Source organism: Artemia sp. Qi Xiang Cuo, chromosome 12 (assembly GCF_049724085.1).
Source record: "Artemia sp. Qi Xiang Cuo chromosome 12, ASM4972408v1, whole genome shotgun sequence".
Classification (NCBI taxonomy): Eukaryota; Metazoa; Arthropoda; class Branchiopoda; order Anostraca; family Artemiidae; genus Artemia; species Artemia sp. Qi Xiang Cuo.
Window position 1 is genome coordinate 39,557,097 of NC_142805.1, and position 19,757 is coordinate 39,576,853.

General features: G+C 35.2%; 1 protein-coding gene across 1 annotated transcript in view; it reads left to right on the top strand.

Annotated features, from left to right (window-relative positions):
* LOC148946102 (piezo-type mechanosensitive ion channel component-like) overlaps nucleotides 1-19,757 on the top strand; it is a 174,136-nt gene that overhangs the window by 62,282 nt on the left and 92,097 nt on the right. The window contains exons 6-8 of the mRNA XM_089097608.1: nucleotides 8,162-8,395; nucleotides 15,625-15,873; nucleotides 17,073-17,226. Of these exons, the coding sequence (XP_088953734.1) occupies nucleotides 8,162-8,395; nucleotides 15,625-15,873; nucleotides 17,073-17,226 (637 nt within the window). The remainder of the gene's footprint in view (nucleotides 1-8,161; nucleotides 8,396-15,624; nucleotides 15,874-17,072; nucleotides 17,227-19,757) is intronic.

Sequence of the window (19,757 nt, forward strand, 5' to 3'; positions counted from 1 at the left end):
AAGAAATTCTAAAGTGGAGCAGTGATTGTAAGAAAGTCACTCGCAAGTGATTTGCATTACGAACAATCAACAAATGAGTGTGTCATTGTCTGAGTATATTAAAAAAGCCGGAGTGTAGCAATAGCTTTAGCCTATTGAATTCTCCCACTTTTCAATATTCTTTGAATAACCAGCTATCCGTTATAGACTGCTTAAAATCTTACCTAAAATGTGCAATCGAGGGTGACTCCAATGCAAAGAGCCCACTTTGTATATACAGTGTTCCTACTGATGAAAAAGGTAAAAAGCTGGAAGACTTCATCTCAAGTAGCTCTTGAGTAGTACTAAATGACTTGGGTTCACCTACTTACGACAGATCGTATTCCAGTCCAGATCTGACTCTAACAAGTGCAAAACTTATCAGTTATCTGGAAAGTTAGCATGCAGTTGAGGATTATCCTACCCTGTTATATCATAAGTATATTATGTATAAGCTGTTGTATAATTCTGGTGAATATGTCCTTTTAGCTGATTCTAGTTTTAATTTTAACAAAACTCATTGGAGTGCTTTTAGTGCTATCTCGTTTGATGGCGTTGATAGCATTAATGCTATGCCTCTGTAGCGTTCAGCCAGAAATAGACTAAGCTATGAAATGTATGAGAAGTTTAGTCGTTTAAGCTGCATCTGAGTCTACCCCTGTTTACTCTGCTAATGCCAAGAGATATGTTAGATGGTGGACTCAGGAACTAATTCTTCTTAGAAGAGAATACTGCCACCTTCAACGATTAAGTAGACAGTATCCATCGAATGACAGTCTATATAATGTGAACGCACTAAAGAAAAAAAAATACAAATCAGCAATCCTAAAATACAAAGCAGAGGACTGGAGAAACATTTATCAACCAAAGGCAGCTCCGATCCTTCGCACACAATACATAAAATATGCAAGTCCAGTAATGATGTTGAACGACCTCCCGGCACTAAGAAAGATGACGGAACATCTCAGTGAGTGAAGCAGGAGAAGAAACGTCCTTCAAATGGTTTCCATGTGATGATAAATCCTTTGACAGTGACTATCATCGTCATCTTAGGTAAAAAATTTCAATCTTACTAAGTAACAATAACAAAGGTTTAAACGAAATTAGCGTAGACGAATTACAGGAAACTATAAAGAACACAAACTTAATAAAATCAGCTGGTCTGGAAGGGATCCTAAATTTAGTTTTGATAAAAAAAAGTTTGTTATCCCCTATTATGTTAAAAATTATTAATGCTTATCTGAAATTGTCGTACTTCCCCAAAGAATGGAAGTAGGAGGGACCCAATAGACGCGGACGGGACTCCATATATGGGCATGTTCTTATGGTTTTTCTCACTGAGGATGTTTTTTCATGGTTTTTCTCACTGTGCATGTTTTTATGGTTTTTCTCACTGAGGATGTTTTTTCATGGTTTTTCTCACTGTGGATGTTTTTTGATGGTTTTTCTCACTGTTGATGTTTTTTCAGGGTTTTGTTCTGTTTGATGGTTATATGATGTAGACATATGTTCTGGTTATTGGATGGTTGTTTGATGGTTATGAGTGTTGGTCAATTTGTTTGCTGTTTTCTTGGATGTTAACATAAGTCCAACAACAATTGCTGGATGTTTCTTGGATGTCAACAACAATTGCTGGATGTTTCTTGGATGTCAACATAAGTTAACATCAAAAATTTCTGGATTATTGATCGAGTCTAACGGGAGAGGATCAATGACACCTCTTTCATGGTCAATTTGTTTGTTGTTTGTAAGCGTATTGATCGACTCTAACGGGACAGGATAATAGAATCCATGTTTTTATGGTTTTTCTCACTGAGGATGTTTTTTCATGTTTTTCTCACTGTTGATGGATGTTTCTTTGATGTCAACAACAATTGCTGGATGTTTCTTGGATTTCAACAACAATTGCTGGATGTTTCTTGGATGTCAACAACAATTGCTGGATGTAGACATCTGGTTATTGGATGGTTGTTTGATGGTTATGAGTGTTGGTCATTTTCTTTGTTGTTTTCTTTGGACGTAGTCATAAGTTCAACAACAACTTGGAAGTAGACATCTGGTTATTGTATGATTGTTTGATGGTTATGTGTGTTGGTCAATTTTTTTGTTGTTTTCTTTGGGTGTCAACATAAGTTCAACAACAACTTGGATGTAGACATCTGGATAATGGATGGTTGTTTGATGGTTATGTGTGTTGATCAATTTGTTTGTTGTTTTCTTTGGATGTCAACATAAGTTCAACAACAAATTGGATATAGACATCTGGTTATGGGATGGCTGTTTGATTATTATATTCCCCCTCCACATTTGTGCCATAGTTAGAGTTGACGTTTAGTTTAGTTATAGTTAATAGTTTAGAGTTTTAGCTTAGAGTCATAGCTTGGAGTTTTAGTTAGAGTTCTAGTTTAGTTTAGTTTTATTTAAAAGTTTTAGCTTAGAGTTTTAGCCTAGGGTCTTAGCTTAGAGTTGAAGTTTAGTTTTGTTATAGTTAAGACTTTAGAGTTTTAGCTTAGAGTCGTAGCTTAGAGTTTTAGTTAGAGTTCTAGTTTAGCTCAGTTTTAGTTAAGAGTTTTAGCTTAAAGATTTAGTGGCCTAGAGTCTTAGCTTTGATTTTTGGTTAGAGTTGAAGTTTAGTTTAGTTAAAGTTAAAGAGTTTAGAGTTTTAGCTCAGAGTCTTAGCTTAGAGTTTTAGTTAGATTTCAAGTTTAGTCTAGTTATAGTTAAGAGTTTAGAGTTTTAGCTTAGAGTCTTAGCCTAGAGTTTTAGTTAGAGTACTAGTTTAGTTTAGTTTTAGTTAAGAGTTTTAGCTAAGAGTTTTAGCCTAGAGTCTTAGCTTAGAGTTTTAGTTAGAGTTGAATTTTAGTTTAGTTATATTTTAGAGTTTTAGCATAGAGTTTTAGCCTAGAGTCTTAGCTTGGAGTTTTAGTTAGAGTTGAAGTTTAGTGTAGTTATAATTAAGAGTTTAGAGTTTTAGCTTAGAGTCTTAGCTTAGAGTTTTAGTTAGAGTTCTAGTTTAGTTTAGTTTTAGTTAAGAATTTAGAGTTTTAGATTAGAGTCTTAGCCTAGAGTTTTAGTTAGAGTTGAAGTTTGGGTTTTAGTTTGAGTTCTAGTTTAGTTTTTGTTGAGTTTTAGATTAGAGTTTTAGTTTAGAGTCTTATCTTATATTTTTAGTTAGAATTGAAGTTAAGTTTAGGTGTAGGTATGACTTTTAGAGTTTAAAGTCTTAGCTTAGATTCTTAAGTTAGAATTTTAGTTAGAGTTCTAGTTTAGTTTTAGTTAAAAGATTCAGATTAGAGTTTTAGCCTAGAATACTAACATAGAGTTTTAGTTAGACTTGAAGTTTACTTTAGTTATAGTTAAGAGTTTTACAGTTTAGAGCTTTAGCTTACAGTCTTAGCTTGGAGTCTTAGTTAGAGCTCTAATTTAGTTTAGTTTTATTTAAGAGTTTTAGATTATAGTTTTAGTCTAGAGTCTTAGCTTAGAGTTTTAGTTAGAGTTGAAGTTTAGTTTAGTTATAGTTAAGAGTTTAAGAATTTAGAGTTTTAGCTTAGAGTCTTAGCTTAGAGTTTTAGTTAGAGTTCTATTTTATTTTTAGTTAGGAGTTTTAGCTTAGACTTTTAGCCTAGAGTCTTAGCATAAAGTTTTAGTTAGAGTTGAAGTTTAGTTTAATTATAGTAGGCCTTTTTTATCTTTTCAGAACAAGTTCCTTACTTAATATCCCTCCTAAACTAATTTTACAACTTGAAGTACTCATCCTTTTTACCCACAACTTTACTTTATAGCTTTTTGAATACCCCAACACCATGCAAAACTTTCAAAAGTCTTTTTTATATCTTTTCAGAACAAATTACTTACTTAATGTCCCTCCTAAACCAATTTTACAACTTGAAGTACTCATCCTTGTTACCCACAACTTTACTTTATGGCTTTTTGAATAGCCTCCAAGCAATACTTTCAACAGGCTTTTTTTATATCTTTTCAGAACAATATTTTCTGAAATTCTTTTCCTCTTCCAAAATATTTTCCAAAATATTTGTTTTCCTCTTTTGTGTCTCACTTCTTTGATTTTGTTACGTTCAGGGCTTTTCTTTTATTTGTGAGAAACCCTTTAAAGGAAATGTATATCCAAAAACTTTATGGGAAATATCTTTGAAAGATTCATTTAGTTAAAGAAATATTGCCTGAGAGAATTTTTAAGTTAAAGAAAAATCCTGTCACAGAATTTGTAACAACATACGAAGGGAAATTTTAAAACTCTTGTGGTAAAAAACTAAAAATGATGGAAAATAAAAGATGATTCTTGATTTCTTGAGATTAAAAAAAACTCTGATACACATACTAGTGTAAGTAAAAAGATAATTCCAACGAACCCCTCCTACTGCACAACACCAAAACCTACCCTCCTAGGTCTACATACCTACATTAGTTTATCTACACACAGGTTAGAATAATATACTGCTAAAGGTTAATTTAATTGACTAAATATTCAAAAGATGAATTTACCTAAAGTGGTTAAGTTATTTTAGGAGAAATAAACCTTATTTACATTACCCTAGGTTTAATTTAGGTTAGTTTCGAATGCAAACCCGACGGAAAGCGCATGCAAAGCGCGTGGGTTCGTCAACATAATCCTGTTCTAATTCGACATTCAGTAAGAGAAGCAAGGTAGACTAGTCACCGCGGAGTTCCAGTGCCGATGACAAAACCTAGAGCTTAGAGCTTAGAAGTATAGGTTCCGGGCTGGTTGCCCAAAAAGGCGTCAATGCAGAGGATGCTAAAGCTGTAGGTGAGCTGATCCTCCAGCGCATGGATGGCCAATCCGTCGAAAGTTTTTTATTCAGGAAGAAAGACAAAGTCGTTACACTGGCATCCGATGGGAACATAAGGATAGATGGCGAGATTTTGCATATCGACCCTGCACTGCTTTTTCAACGTCTTTCGACTGCTGCCCATACATCTGAAAATGACATGGCAGAAACTCTACGTTACGAACTGTGCAGTTATCCGTCCGCTTTATTTGAGAATTCTGGCATAATACGTCAGCCAGACAAACCTGCACTAGCGAAGGTTATATCGAAAGAAGCAAAAATAGACTCAATTCACAACCTGCCAGTGCCAAGTCGTGCCACTGTAGTTGATGGAGGTTGGCTGCTTCAGCAAGTACCTTGGAAAATTGGTGATACCTATGATTCAATCTGTGACAGCTATGTTAGTTTCGTTACTCGACGCTGTACCACCCCTACTGTTGTCTTCGATGTATACAGCGCTGGTCCATCCACGAAAGATGCTACCCACAACCGACGGTGTAAGGGAAGCCAGCATCAAGTGATCGATTTCAGTTTAGGGATGAAACTCCAGAAAAAGAAGGAAGAGTTTTTGAGCAACTCTCAGAACAAACAGCGAATTATAAGCTACATCGGGGAAAAACTCAGAGCCAAAGGATTTGAAGTCGTCCATGCGAAGAACGATGTTGACTATCTAATCGTGAAGACTGCCGTAACGAAAGCAGAAAACTCTGAAATAATAGTTCTTGGAAACGAAACTGACCTTCTGATTCTACTCTTGTATCACCTCCCGCCTAATGCAAAAACACTTTACATCGAATCGTCAACGAACGCAAAAGAAGCGATAACACGGTTCTGGTGCCTCAACGAAGTTAAAAAAAAAATGGGAGAAGCATCCAGGCTACTTCTGGTAGGGCACGCACTCTTGGGATGTGACACGACCTCACGAGTTTTCGGACTTGGAAAGCAAGCTGTGCTACCTCTTTTGAAGAAGAGCGAAGTGTTCAGAAAAAAATGTGAAGTGTTTCTGGATAAATCATCGTCTAAAGATGAAATTGTGAAAGCGGGTGAATATCTTCTCCTCAGCTTGTATAAAGCACGAACAAACGAAGATCTCACTAAGCTGCGACATCGAATTTTCTTGGAAAAAGTTTCTTCGTCAAATACTACGGCGTTTGTTAAGCCTGAAAGGCTTCCGCCAACCGAAGCTGCAGCTTCATTCCACTCCCAGCGAGTGCGCCTCCAGGTATCCCGTTGGAAAGGGGAACCAGCCGACCTCGACCCGGCTGACTGGCGTTGGGTCTTCAGAGACCATAAATACTCACCTGTGATGACCGATTTGTTGCCCACACCTCAGACTCTTTTGAGTGTCGTGAGATACAACTGTAAAACAGGCTGTTAGACCTCACGATGCAGCTGAAAGAGAAATGAATTAGTGTGTACTTTCACGTGCGGAGACTGTCAGGGTATCAACTGTTTGAACAGGGACATCGAGATTGTCGAAGACGAGGAGCTCGACTAGTGACATCAATGCTGTGTTTTTCAAGTCAACTCTACTGCCTTAAAAAGTGCAGATTTTACCTATAGTTACTAAAGTTCTTTTTTTAGTTTTTTATTCAACGATATTGCCTTCGAAAGTACAAATTTTACCTATAATAGCTGAAGTTTTATAATGTGATCACTGCCAAGCGGTTGTTTTCTTTATGTTTAGTAGTTCAAATGGTTGTAAGAAATGTCTGTGATTCAAGAAAGTAAAAGTTTGATACATAAGCGAGTTATTTTGTCCATAGGCCTACTTATTAGCCATTAGCAGCTGGCTGAGGAGTCAGGCTTCCCTTCCCCTTTTCCGTTATTTCCTCCAGTTTTGTTCGGTTTTCATGGTTCTCGTTTTCTTTCCTTCTTTTTAGGTGTCAGTTTCGTGATCAGCAGATAGAAAGACCCCAGAAAACATATTTCAAAGTGCTTTCTACCCCTACCCTGTATTTTAAAATTTTCCCTTCCCCTTTTCCGTTATTTCCTCCAGTTTTGTTCGGTTTTCATGGTTCTCGTTTTCTTTCCTTCTTTTTAGGTGTCAGTTTCGTGATCAGCAGATAGGAAAACCCCAGAAAACACATTTCAAACTGATTTCTACCCCTGACTTCAATTGTCCCTTTTCTTCCCCTCTTTCCCCCCTTTCCCCCTTTATGGTGGGGCTCATGTTCTTTATTTCATTTTAGATGTCAGTTTCGGGATCAGCAGATAGAAAGACCCCAGAAAACATATTTCAAAGTGCTTTCGACCCCTACCCTGTATTTTTGCATTTTTTCCCCTCGTCCCCCTGGTACCCCCGTCTTCCATAGTACTTTTATTTTATACTGCATTTTAGATGTCAGTTTCGTAATCAGCGTATGGGGAAGCCCCAGAAAACTGACTTTGAAGTATTTTATGGGCATGTTCGGCATTTTTCCCAATTTCCCCCGCAGTTCCCCCTTTTCCCCTGTTTTTCGGGTTCCCGCCCCACTCGGATTTATAAGGACTTTTAGTATGTTGTATAGAATTTTTTTCTGATCATTTTGGTACTATTTTCGTTTATATCGCAATTTTGTCCGGGTCAAACCCTAAAAGTCCTGGACTATAATGTTTAGATGAAGGGATGGTAAAAACCTAAATGCCTAAATTGAGAAATGATCAAAACACAAAAGCTTAATTTTAAGGCAGCGATAATCCAAACCCTTAAGTTAAGCGCAATGAAAACCGCAAATGCTGAAAATTAAGAGACGGCAAAAGTCTAAATGCCTAAAAATGAAAAGCGACGAATTCCTAAACGCTGAAATTGAAGGCAGTAAAAAACTTAAATGTTAAAAATAAGGGACGCCGAGAACCTAAATGCCTTAAAATGAAAAGAAAATACGAAAAATCTCAATATTCAAATTCATTGCAATGAAAAACCTTAATTACTAAATCAAAGGATCTCAAAAACCTAAATACCCTAATTGAAAACGAAGAAAACTCAAATGCTTAAATTTGAGGTAGCGAAAAACCTAAAAATTTTAATGAAGGGATGGCAAAAATCTAAACACCCGAAATTAAAAGACGACAACGAAGCAAACGTTTAATTTCGAGGCAGCAGCAAATCTAAATTGCTAAATTCGAAGCGCTGAAAACATATATGTCAAAGCTAAGGAAGGTGGAAACCTAAATGTCTCAAAATAAAATTAGTATTAAAAGCCTTGAGGGGATATTAAAGGAAATCACCTTGTCCAAATTCTTATCCGTTCAATGCAATAGCGTTTGCTGTACCTATCTATTGTGGATAGGAAATACTAGAAATTCAAATCTATATTTTTAATATTTATTAAATTTGGACATTCTCCTTTCAGGACGACGAAAAAAAGGAAAAAAATAATGAACAAGGCAACATAAACTCTTCAGAGAACGACGCGGTACCGGGGGAAAACCAAGACGGTGAATCTGAATCGGATTTTGACGACGATATCACAGATTCCCAAGGAGAAGAAGATGTTGGACTCATGGGAAAGTTAATTGGACCCTTGATGTCAATGATTAAGTTTGTTATCCGATCATCGTATGTAGGCACTACTTTAATGATGATGGTGAGTAGACAAGCGAATCTTAAGCCAAAAAAGAAAGGTAGAGTGATAGAAGATAATTTGCTAGCTTGGATAATAATGTACCAAATATTTGATGATAAAACGCTCAATATACTTGTTTTTTTGTGTTAATACAAATAGCGTTGTAGGGTGATCTTGATGAGTGTCTATCTTGATGATGAAATATTTGCCTAGTAATTGACGCAACATTGCACTGGATTTATGTTCACTCATTAATGCAGAAAAAATAAACTTGAATTCCCAAAAACTGCAAAAAATTGTTTTCTAGCATCAAAATAACAAAATATCCTGGAAATTCACTCAGCTTCCAAAGGAGCACAATCAATGTTTATTGTTGTTTAGGGATCATTTCAGTTTGACTATGATTTAAAAAAAATGTATATCTGACCAAAACCATCAATAACCCACAAGAAAGGAAAGGGAGGGGGGATTAGTGATATATTATTGTGAGTGTATTCATGAAGAAAAAAGTCATTTCATATGTAACTGAGTATTTACAGTCTAAATAAGACATTATAATTCAACTTTTCCTTGTATAAGAACTCTAATTACTCTGTAGGGCCACCAAAAGGGGGCTATAATCTATAAATATCTTAGATTCCCGTAAAAGGCTAACGGTAAGAGGCTAAAAGTTTAAGACTCTACAATTATTTATTAGTTTTACTATTTATTGTTGGAATCAGATTGTCATAAATTGCATGATGATGATGACATTCGTCAAGGCTAAAGCTGTAAAAGCCTATTTGAATTTTTTTCTATGCTTAAGTAGCGTCTCGGTGTTGGCCTATCAATTCATCCTTCAAAATCTGAGCTACATATGTTTTGGTAGTAAATACCAAGTTAGAACCTTAGAAATTGATGATAGTCTTCCTTGCTCTACATCGATTATTTGATTATGGGTGTTCTAATCGGTGACTCAGTAACCTCGACGCGTTCAGTCAAGGTAGAGAAATAATTTTTTCTATTGCTACATTAAAAAAGAATCAGACAATGCAAAGACTACCAGGAGTAAATCTTTATTCATTAGCATAAAAGAGGGGATCAATTTAGTTTGACCAGTCTAATATGCAAAACAATTCACTGGTATTTAAACCAATTAATTTCTTTCAAATGAATACATATTCAATTAGTGATTTCTTTATTGGTTCGCAAATCGGAAATATTCCTTCAGAAACTCAGCCTTCTACTGCAAAATGTATCGATTGAAGTCTAATCAGTTTATTTAGGTATCAACTTCTATATTTTTCAATAAAAGAGAATAAAAAGAATAAATGGTGACTAAAAAAGGTGTTTTTAAAATGGTAAATCTAGCTTTAAGAAGCAAATGTATTTATTCCAAGGAGTAATTTGCTATTCCATTTTTCCACTGCTATTTTTACTAATATTTTTTTACTATTCCATTTTTACTCTAGCGAATAAAATTTAACGTACTTCTCGAAACACATACTGTATTAATTAAAAGGCAAATTACATTTCAACACGGAAGGGGTTCAAGGAAGTGGTAGCCTCACTCTTACTTGAAATACTTTGTTTTCGTTTTTTCAACTGAATTATTCATTATAATGTCCCTTTGTTTCAGGCTTGCTTTTGCTTTTTGTTCCAAAAAATAGACAACATCCTGCTCGAAATATATATTGTCTAGATGTACCACACTAGCGCTGCCTGAGTAAAGAGTCACATGCCTTCACTTATTAATTTGTTTTCTTATTTTTTACTTTTTTTTATTACATTTATCTGAAGCTCACAGGTGGGGCCTACACAATGACTCCCCCGTCATAATAGTGCATACGCAATTACAAATGACAGAACATAATTTTATAAAAAATAAAGTGAATCAACTTAGTTTAACCCAAAACTGATTAGAATCTTAGAAACTACAGTGATGACAGTGGTCAAATATGGCTCTGAAGCATGGACGCTCCGAAAAGCGGATGAAGATTTGCTAGATGTTTTCCAGAGAAATTGCTTAAGGATTGTTCTGGGTACCCGGCTGACTGACCGTATTTCAAACAATAGGCTATACGAAAAATGTGGTTCGATACCGCTTTCTAGGTCTATAATGAAAGAAAGGTTGAGGTGGTTAGGGCATGTTGCGCGGATGAAGGATGACAGATTGCAGAAGATTGTTCTTTTCGGCCAACCATCTAGGGCTAAACAGAAAACAGGTCGTCCCCGTTTGGGGTGGGAGGACGTCATAAAGGAAGATTTAAAGGGAATGGGAACTTCGTGGGCGGGTGTAAAAAGGGAGGCTTTGAATAGATTGGTGTGGAGGAGGAGCGTGCGTAGCTGTGTTGGCCTCAGGCGGCTTGGTGCTGCGGTGAGATTTTAGTAGTAGTAGTAGTAGATTGGCTTCTCAGAATTTGAGTTGATTCCAAATTGGTCCTCTTTGAGGCTAATTTGCTGTTTCGTACCCTAAAATGGCAGAAAACAACACTTTCCCCTGGCTCAGTCACTTCAAAAGAACTTTAAATTTACGTTCAAATGAGCTTTCTCCCCATTTTCTAGGAACTTCGATTGGATACGATCAACCCTGGGAAAAACAAAAACAAATAAACATGAGCCTTAAGATAAATATAATAAGAAGTAGGGTGGAGCAAGAATTTATTAAAATATAGTTCTATGTAGCATAAAATATTACATTCCCTTGCTTACCAGCAACAAATTGGAAAAGGCGTGGCGGGCCATCACAAGCCCCGTCAGAAGCTTTCTGGGGGAGGGGGAATGATACTAGGAACTTTGTTTTCAGCCATTTCAAATGATAATAATCAATTTACAATTGTTATTATATACATTTTAACAGCAATTAACCAGGGGTTTAAGGGGCAGGTACCCCACATTATATTTTTGTTAGGCCTTGGCATGATTTGGAAAACAATCAGAAAGTAAATGTAAAAATTAATTTTTTTCAACTGAAAGTCAACTGAAAAAAAGAAACATGTTTAGAACTTTTGCGTATAGAATTTAAGGAAACACCCGCGAGAAGATGCTGCTGTAAGAGCAGAGCATTAGAATCCTTCAGGTTTTGATTGACTGTATTATTTTTATCCTTTGTGCTATTGACATTAAATTAAAAAACCAGACATATTCACGATATTCACGGTTGTATGGAAAAATGGCCCCTCCACAATTTGTGCACTTGGGATCCCCTTGAAGATGCGTATCCCGCAGAGATACCCGTTCTCCTGCGCAACGTGAGCAGAGAACGGGCTGACTGCAAATAGCTTAGACATGGCTTAGCGATTTGCTTTATGACGGCAACGAGGAGGCCTGAATGCTCGTTGAACTAGAGGTAGACAGTCAAGATACTTAGCTTGTTTGGTGAAACGGTCACTTTTCCACTTAAGTCCGGGCTTCCTGAATTCATCGAATTATATTATTGGTATAAAATCTTGGTGACGTTGGACTAATTTTTAGTGCTTCTTCATCGCTGAAAACACTGCTAATTAGCATACAAAAATATTGTTATCGCTGGATGATAATCGGTGATTTCAATTTTGATGTCCATAGCGATTTTGTTTGTTCTGACATAGTTCTGGATTCCCTTTCTAGTGATTATCAGCTTGTTCCAAGACGTATGAGCCACGGCTGTGTTCATAATAGTAAGTCTGTATCTAATATTGATGTTTGTGTGTGTTCATCGGATATGATCAGCTCGAATCTTGCACATCACGATGAAGATGTACGTGACTTTGATCATCGCACATTGCCCTCATTATCACCATTTTTGCGATTAAGCATTAGCACTGTTGTGTTTTTCAGAAGAATCAGAAAAAAATAAACAAGGCTTGAATGAAACAGAAAAGGTCAACAAAAAACAGAATACCTGTTTCTCTTCTATGTTTTTGGTAATGACAGAGAACAGCTGTTTTCGTTCAAAAAACAGCTCTTTATACGGTTGGTTTTTGAACACTAAGTTAACAAAAAAATTAGTAGGCTAGGTGATAAGTTTCGATTTATTATCATAAAGTTAATGATAGTATCATTATTTAAGCCTTAAAACTTATGACTTAAAAACATGCACTTTTCCAGCGTTTTAGACATTGTCCAGGCATACTGCTCTCGCGTGAAATAACCGGCGATCTATATTCTGGTTCGCTCGACACATTCGTAGTAGGTACATTAAGATGCTTTAGAGCGATATCTAACCGATCCAGAAAGATTCTTTCATATTTATTCTAGAAATAAGGATGCGTCTCCAATCTGAAAACATTAACTTTTAGTCTCTTATTAACTTCTCGTCAGGGTTGCCACTTCCCATGGATAACAATTATCTCTGGAAGTAGCACTTTTGAAAAAGTTAGTACTATAGCACCAATTCTTATGTAAAAAAGAACAGTTTTTTTCTAATAAAGGGAGGAAAAACTGTCGGTGCATACCCACATCACCGTCCATTTATTTTTTCCTATGGTGACTTTCTTCTATTTCCCAATCCTTTTTTTCCAAAAAATGTGCTATAACGTTTAGGATCTCCTCGAATTTGCTGGAAAGGCATTCTAGTTATTTCATACGTTTTAACAATAGAATAATTTTCGTCATCAATTTATGCAGTCAACTCAAAATCATTAGTTTTCAAGCAGAGCCTATTGTTGCTCTTGGGGATGGGTTAAGCTCCCTCACAGACCACGCTTTGCCCCTTCTCTCACCTTGCTGTTCGGAAGCCATTTTAAACAGAAAGTATGAAAGAAGAAAAATACTTTGGAAATAGATACTTCTTACTACCGATTCAAAAATTTTTGTTGCCTCATAGCTTATAACAGCCTTTTAAGATTAATTATTTCCTAGCAAATGTGTGTGAGCGAAAAAATCATAAGAAAATACACGGTTTACGGGTATTTCGCATATTCTTACGTCGTTTCGCACTAAAAAATACTGTTCTAGAACATCCGACGAATTCATTCTTAGCAAATAGGTAAAATCAAATTCCTCAAATCCTGAATTTCAAAGTAACTTAGACCCTTTGCTACATTATATTTTCTTTAAGTATTCACTTCTCCTAAATGTGTTTCCAAAGGGATGCAAATATAAGGAGAATTGCACTTTTTGATAACTTATTTCTAAAATTTCTGTCGATTTCCTCAGCCCAAGCACTTGCTCTATTATATAGAATTATTACATGTTCAAACTTTTGTTTTAAGAATACGAGTTGGCATGCTTTTGATTTTATAGGCATGTTGTTATGGTCCGTTCCTAAAGCAAAAGAGGTTATGACACCTTTGGCTATAACTAATAAATCCAAGAATATTCCTTTTATTTCTTAGCCGACCACCCCCCCTCCCCCCACAAAAAGTCTAAGTCTGTCAATATTTCTGAGGTATAAAGATAATAAAAATACATCTTGTAGTGGAAAATTTAAATAATTTCTGAAGCCCTCCCCCCCCCCAGGATTTATATGAACTTTTACTACTGTGTTTATGCAAATTAATGACAAAAAAAACAAGTTTACTGGAAAAACCTACAATACTCTGAAAGATTGACTGGGAGTTTTTCCTCGAACAGTTTTAAGGAATTTACGGCAGACTTGCTAGCGCTGCCGGAGCGTCTTATGGTTTTGAAACCTGTTGTGTCCAAAAACCGAGTGGAACAAGCTTTTCTTACGTGACTCTATAATAGCCTGAACAAATTCATCTGTAAAGAGCGAGTTGAAGTAGGTGATCTTGCAATTTCAGCAGCATTTTTTACTGTATCCTACGGTAGTGGCATCAAAGATTGAGGGTCCAGAGAACAATCCACAAGCGACAGCATTTTAAATGTGATAGGATCCAGATATGCTGCCTTTGAAGGAAGACTAAGCTGAAAATGTTGACTTGTCATAAAATTACTTTCTTAACTTCAAGGCTATTATTTCTTTGAGGGAGCCAACAATAGGGAATCACTGGCTCTAGTATTGCAAAAAAAAAACTGAGGCCCCTTTTAGAACTATTTATGCTCGACTGCCAGTTCGATATGAAGAAGCAATTATCAGTACGGTAGCATTGCGAAAGGGAGCAAGTGTGGTAAAAGAAGCTTGTAGCTCAATCCAGCTATTTGATGAAAGCCAGAGACTCCTAATGGAATGGTTGAAATTGTCGAATGTAAAAAAATTAAAAAAAAAATCAAAGACTCCCTACGTTCTTTGCAGATTCAATCATATCCAATGTGCTTTTCCATCGCCCTTTCATGTCAACAGGGATATGAGAACGAACGCCCTTTGTGTTATCTTTAGTGGGGAAGTGAAAAGTGATCATCTAAGACAAAAACATTTTGCCATGAAGAGTACTGTAACCTAGGAACCTAGGTTACAACGATGATAATTGGGGGTCCTCCCGACTAGACTAGCACAGCCTATTTTATAGTGTTCGTTTAATATATTTTGCAATTCCTAAATTGTCATTTATTACGTCCCGAGCAAAAAATTGATTTTCTTTTTATAATGACCCATCACCAACCTTTCTAAAGTACACCATTTGATATGATGTCCTGTAGAACAAGAAAAGAAGGAGACATTCTGGTGCAACTCCTGGTAAAGTCCGATTTCTAACTGTTTTTTTTTTTCAGTCCTGAAATCTAGCACACAAAAGCTTTCTAATATAAGAACCTTAATGGTAACTTATCCATTGATATCTAATCCTTTTTAAGAGTGTTTATCCCTCTTTTCAAAAATATATAAATTTTCCTTCTAATATAAAATTTACGAACAGCTTACGGCAAAAGTTTTACTTTCTTTTTGCTATCAGAAACGTGCCGAATATTGGTTCATAATATGTTTAAGTCTTCCTGAATTTCACTATTAAAAAAACAAATTACCATCATCTGTCATTCTTCCCTGGGTTTCACATCTGCCGCCATCTGCCACCATCACCATGTAGGATACATGCCTAAGTGCGTGTTTTTTGCCATAAAAGAGAAACAATACTGACTTGAGACGCATACCTTTTCAGAAGGAAATGGGTGGATTAACATAGAATAACACATAATACAGGAGAAGCAACTCAATAATTTTTATTTTCATTCATTTTTTTTGTCCTGCCTCTTATGACAAAATACAAATGCCTTTAAAAATTGATACCTCTCATTATTTTCTCTAGGATTAACCACAGATCTCTCCAAGAGGAAAGTGGGCATGCACAGATTCTTCTCAAACATCGACTTATCTTGTATATGCCTTTAAAAGTGATAAACACAAAGCAATTATATTGCATCAATCTGTTTTTATCAATTTTTTCGTATTGCAGCTTTGGAGTATAACATACCATAGCTGGCTCACATTTGTTTTGCTTATGTCAACATGTTACTTGTGGTTGAACAAAAATCAAAGAGACGCTACTTTGAAGGCATCTCCTTACCTAGTTGCCTATGGACTTGTTCTATTAGTACTTGAATGGATTTGGTGTCTTAACCTCCTTCCTACTGAACTACCTCAGCTTACTCAAATTGGACTTATTAAACATAATCAACTACCTCTTCCTCATCTGTTATCAAAGGTAACTCTCTTCTTTTTTTTAGCTCTAATTTGCTTATTCTACCTCCGGTCTATGTTGTTAGTACTATTCATGTATAGGAAAGAAAAATTATTTAGGACTACGACTGAATATTTTGAGTAAAAGGCGGAATAGTATTCAAGACTAACTTTTCACATCTTCCCAAACTGCTTTCACAACTAAAAGTGATATATGTTCATCAAAAACAAAAGCAAACTCAGATTCAGGTATTTGTTCCTCTATAATAGAAGAAAGCTGAATTTTTTTTTTTTTCATAGATAAGTAAGCATTTTTTGAATTTTGTGAGTTTGAAATTAAATTTCTGTGACGAAGCTCAAGCACGGGCTGTAGTAAAGAGCCATAAAACTTCAATGTATGATTTACTTTTATTGATTTTCTCTGTGTTTATTCTTTTTCTTATTGCATTATTATATTCTTGTTAACCATTTGTTTGCATTAGGTTTCGTATTCTTATTATTTATTTTTACTTTTTTTTTCTCTTAAGGAGTGGTCGTGGAAACCTTGGAAGGGGCTCATTTGATTGGAAAATGAAATTTCTAGAGCCCTTCCTAGAGTTAATATATATCGGAGGCAACCAGCATCCCTTTTTCGCCTTCTTTTGCTACCCGTTTCCCATAAATCTAATAAAACAGAATAAAAATTTTTAGATTGCTATTTTGTTCAAATCATTTCATAGGTCCAAGAGATTAGAAAGACTATTTTTTTTGAAATTTTGCCTTTTCTTACAATTTTTTTTGAAATTTTCGAAATTAAGAAATTTTTCTTACGAATCCCAAAAACTGTTTCCCCTAATCTTTGTAAATCACCCAATACATTGCTACCCTTAGCAAATGTCGTAGCTATTTTTGGACATACTGTGTTATTGTTTAATGGACAATTATTGAACGCCTCAAAGATTAAAGAAAATATAATCTTGTATAATCTTATAAGTATAATCTTGTAGGTTAGAGGTGAATAATAGTTCCCCTTGAGCTCCTACATTGATTTTCACGTTAACAAGCAGTTGTGAATTCCAGTCTTTCGATGGTGGAATATTGCACAAAAATCATACATGGGAGAACCAGAGCTATAAGTAAAATGTATTACGCACTTCACGTTTTTCATGGATTAAGATCTGCTAAAAATTTAATGTGGGAAGAAACAAATGTTTTCTAAATATAAATCTATTTTCCTTTTTCCAGATTTTTTTCGTGACTGTTTTATGGCTAACAATGAAAATGTACCTGGACGAAAAAAGAAGTGAGGTTGAGAAAATGCAGAGGTCCCTTGTTGCCTCAGCCTTGGATCCGAAACTTTTAACTTTGAAAAGAATAGAAAGTGGGCAAAGTATAGCAGGTAAATGAAGTTTGGTATGCTCTTCAAATTCTAAGGGCCTGGCAACTAAAAAGGAACAACCAGCCAGCCTTCTAATGAATTAATTTAAAAAACTTTTTCCACAAAACAAGTTTTCAAAGAAAAGTAAAGAGCTCCATTAAACCAAGAATGACCCAAACGTAAGTCAACCTCCCATGCATAAAACTATAACAAATCACTATCAGTAAATAGATGAAACTCAAAACAAACAGAAATTACAATTAATAGACGAGTCAAACCCAAACCAGCGACAATTAACATGAGAAGGGCTGATAAGTCCCATGCCTTCTCAAGACCAAAACACAATTTGGGCTGTACAAAAAAAAAATGTTTTCATTCTTCTCACTCCGAAAATAAGCTAAAAAAATTATATTAAACAACCTTTTTTTCTTGTTTTTTTTTCACCTGAACTGCGGGGGGGGGGGCTCAATAATTATTTGCTAGAACAGGGTACTTCAAGGCAATTCACACCACAGAGTATTTAAAACACTTCTCGATTCTTCTTTGTTTTGATAATGATTTTACAGGTTGACCGCGATTTCTACACTTTGCCATTGATTTCCATGGTGGTCTTGATTTCTAGGGTTACCCGTGATTTTTATACTTTACTATGTTTTTTTTATGAAATCATCAGGGTTTCATTGATTTGCTTATGACTGCATAGAAACCGACCATGATTTCTATACTTTGATCAAAATTTCGATGGTATGGTCTTGATTTCTATGACTTGGTCCGGAGTTCTAGGGTTTACTCTATCATCTAGATAAGTACCTTATGATTTTTCCTGGAATATAATGCCATTCTGGGCTGTAATATTTCATAACAATAAGACACATTTGTTTCTCACTTGATGCCCTATAAGAATGTCAAGGAGTATGATTTTTTTTTTCCTGGAACACCATGCATTCTTGGGTTTAATGTTTCTTGACAATAAGCAATAATCACGTTCTACTAGCCCTATGACACCAGTAATCATCAGTGTAAGCGTGTTCTCAAATTTGAAACATACAAAACCACACACACTTTCTTAGAAGTAGCAATTTTTTTCGTTTATTACAACAAGTTTCCTGTCAGAAGTATCTAGATTTCCTTAACACTAACAAAGTTTCTAATCAAAGTAACAAGATTTTCCTTAATACTGACAAACTTATACGAAACACTATTAAATTTTTCTTAGAAGTGACAATTTTATCATTATGATAACAAGTTTTCAGTTAGAAGTAGAAGGTTTTCAAGCAAAGATAACAAATTTTTCTTAGAGGTAATATTTTTTTGGTCTATGATTACAACTTTTCTGTCAGAAGAAGCAAGTTTTCCTTAACACAAACAAATTTTCTCATCGGAGTAACAACTATTTTCCTAAATGCTAACATATTTTTACTTAACACTATCAAATTTATCTTAGAAGTAACAGGTTTTTTCTTAACAGTAACAAATTTTTGTAATAGCACCAATATTTCCGTCCATGATAGCAAATTTCTATTAAAAGTAACAATTTTTTGTCATTGATAACAACTTTTCTGTTAGAAGTAGAAGGTTTTCCAACAAAGATACCAAATTTTTCTTAAAAGTAACAATTTTATCGTTATGATAACAAGTTTTCTGCTAAAAGTAGCAAGTTATCCTTAACACTAAAAAAATTTTCTTCGAAGTAACAACTTTTCTCCTCAATAATAGCAAACATTTACCTAACACTGTAAAATTTCTCTTAGATGCAACAATTTTTCGTTAGTAATAACACGTTTTCTGTTAGAATTAGAAAGTTCTCTGTCAAAGTCAGGGTTCTCTACGTTTAAGTTAGGTTCATCTAATTTAGGTTAACATAAGCGCTCATGTTAACCTTAGTTATCACTGACGAAAAAAGTGTTACCTCTATGAACAATTTATTATCATTCACGGAAAACTTGGTTCTATTAGAAGAAGTTTGTTACTTCTAAGAGAAATTTGAGTGTGTTAAGTAAAAGTTTGTTTGTATTAAGGGAAAATGTTGTTACTTCAAAGGGAAAATTTGTTAGTGTTAAGGAAAATTTGCCACTTCGGACAGAAAGCTCGTTATCATAAAGGAAAAAATTTTTACTTCTAAGACATTTTTGTTATCTTCGACAGAAAACTTGTTACTTCTATTGGAAAAATTGTTATCATTGACAAAAATTGTTACTTCTATTAGAATTTCTTATCTTTGACGGAAAACTTGGTGCTAGTAGAAGAAGTTTGTTAGTTCTAAGAGAAATTTAAGTGTGTTAAGTAAAAGTTTGTTAGTATTAAGGGAAAATGCTGTTACTTGGAAGAGAAAACTTTTTACTTACATTGTTTTTCTGGAAGACCCCCAATATTTTCGGCACCAGATCTATTATGAATGACGCCATTGTATCTTACAACCTAGAACCTAAGGATCCCATGGGGGAATCCCCCGAGCAAGGCACACACGCGAGTGCAGTGTAATAACGGCGGCACTCATCTTAAACAATCTGACCTAATGAGAGAGGATGGTAAATCATCTTGACAAAAAGGGT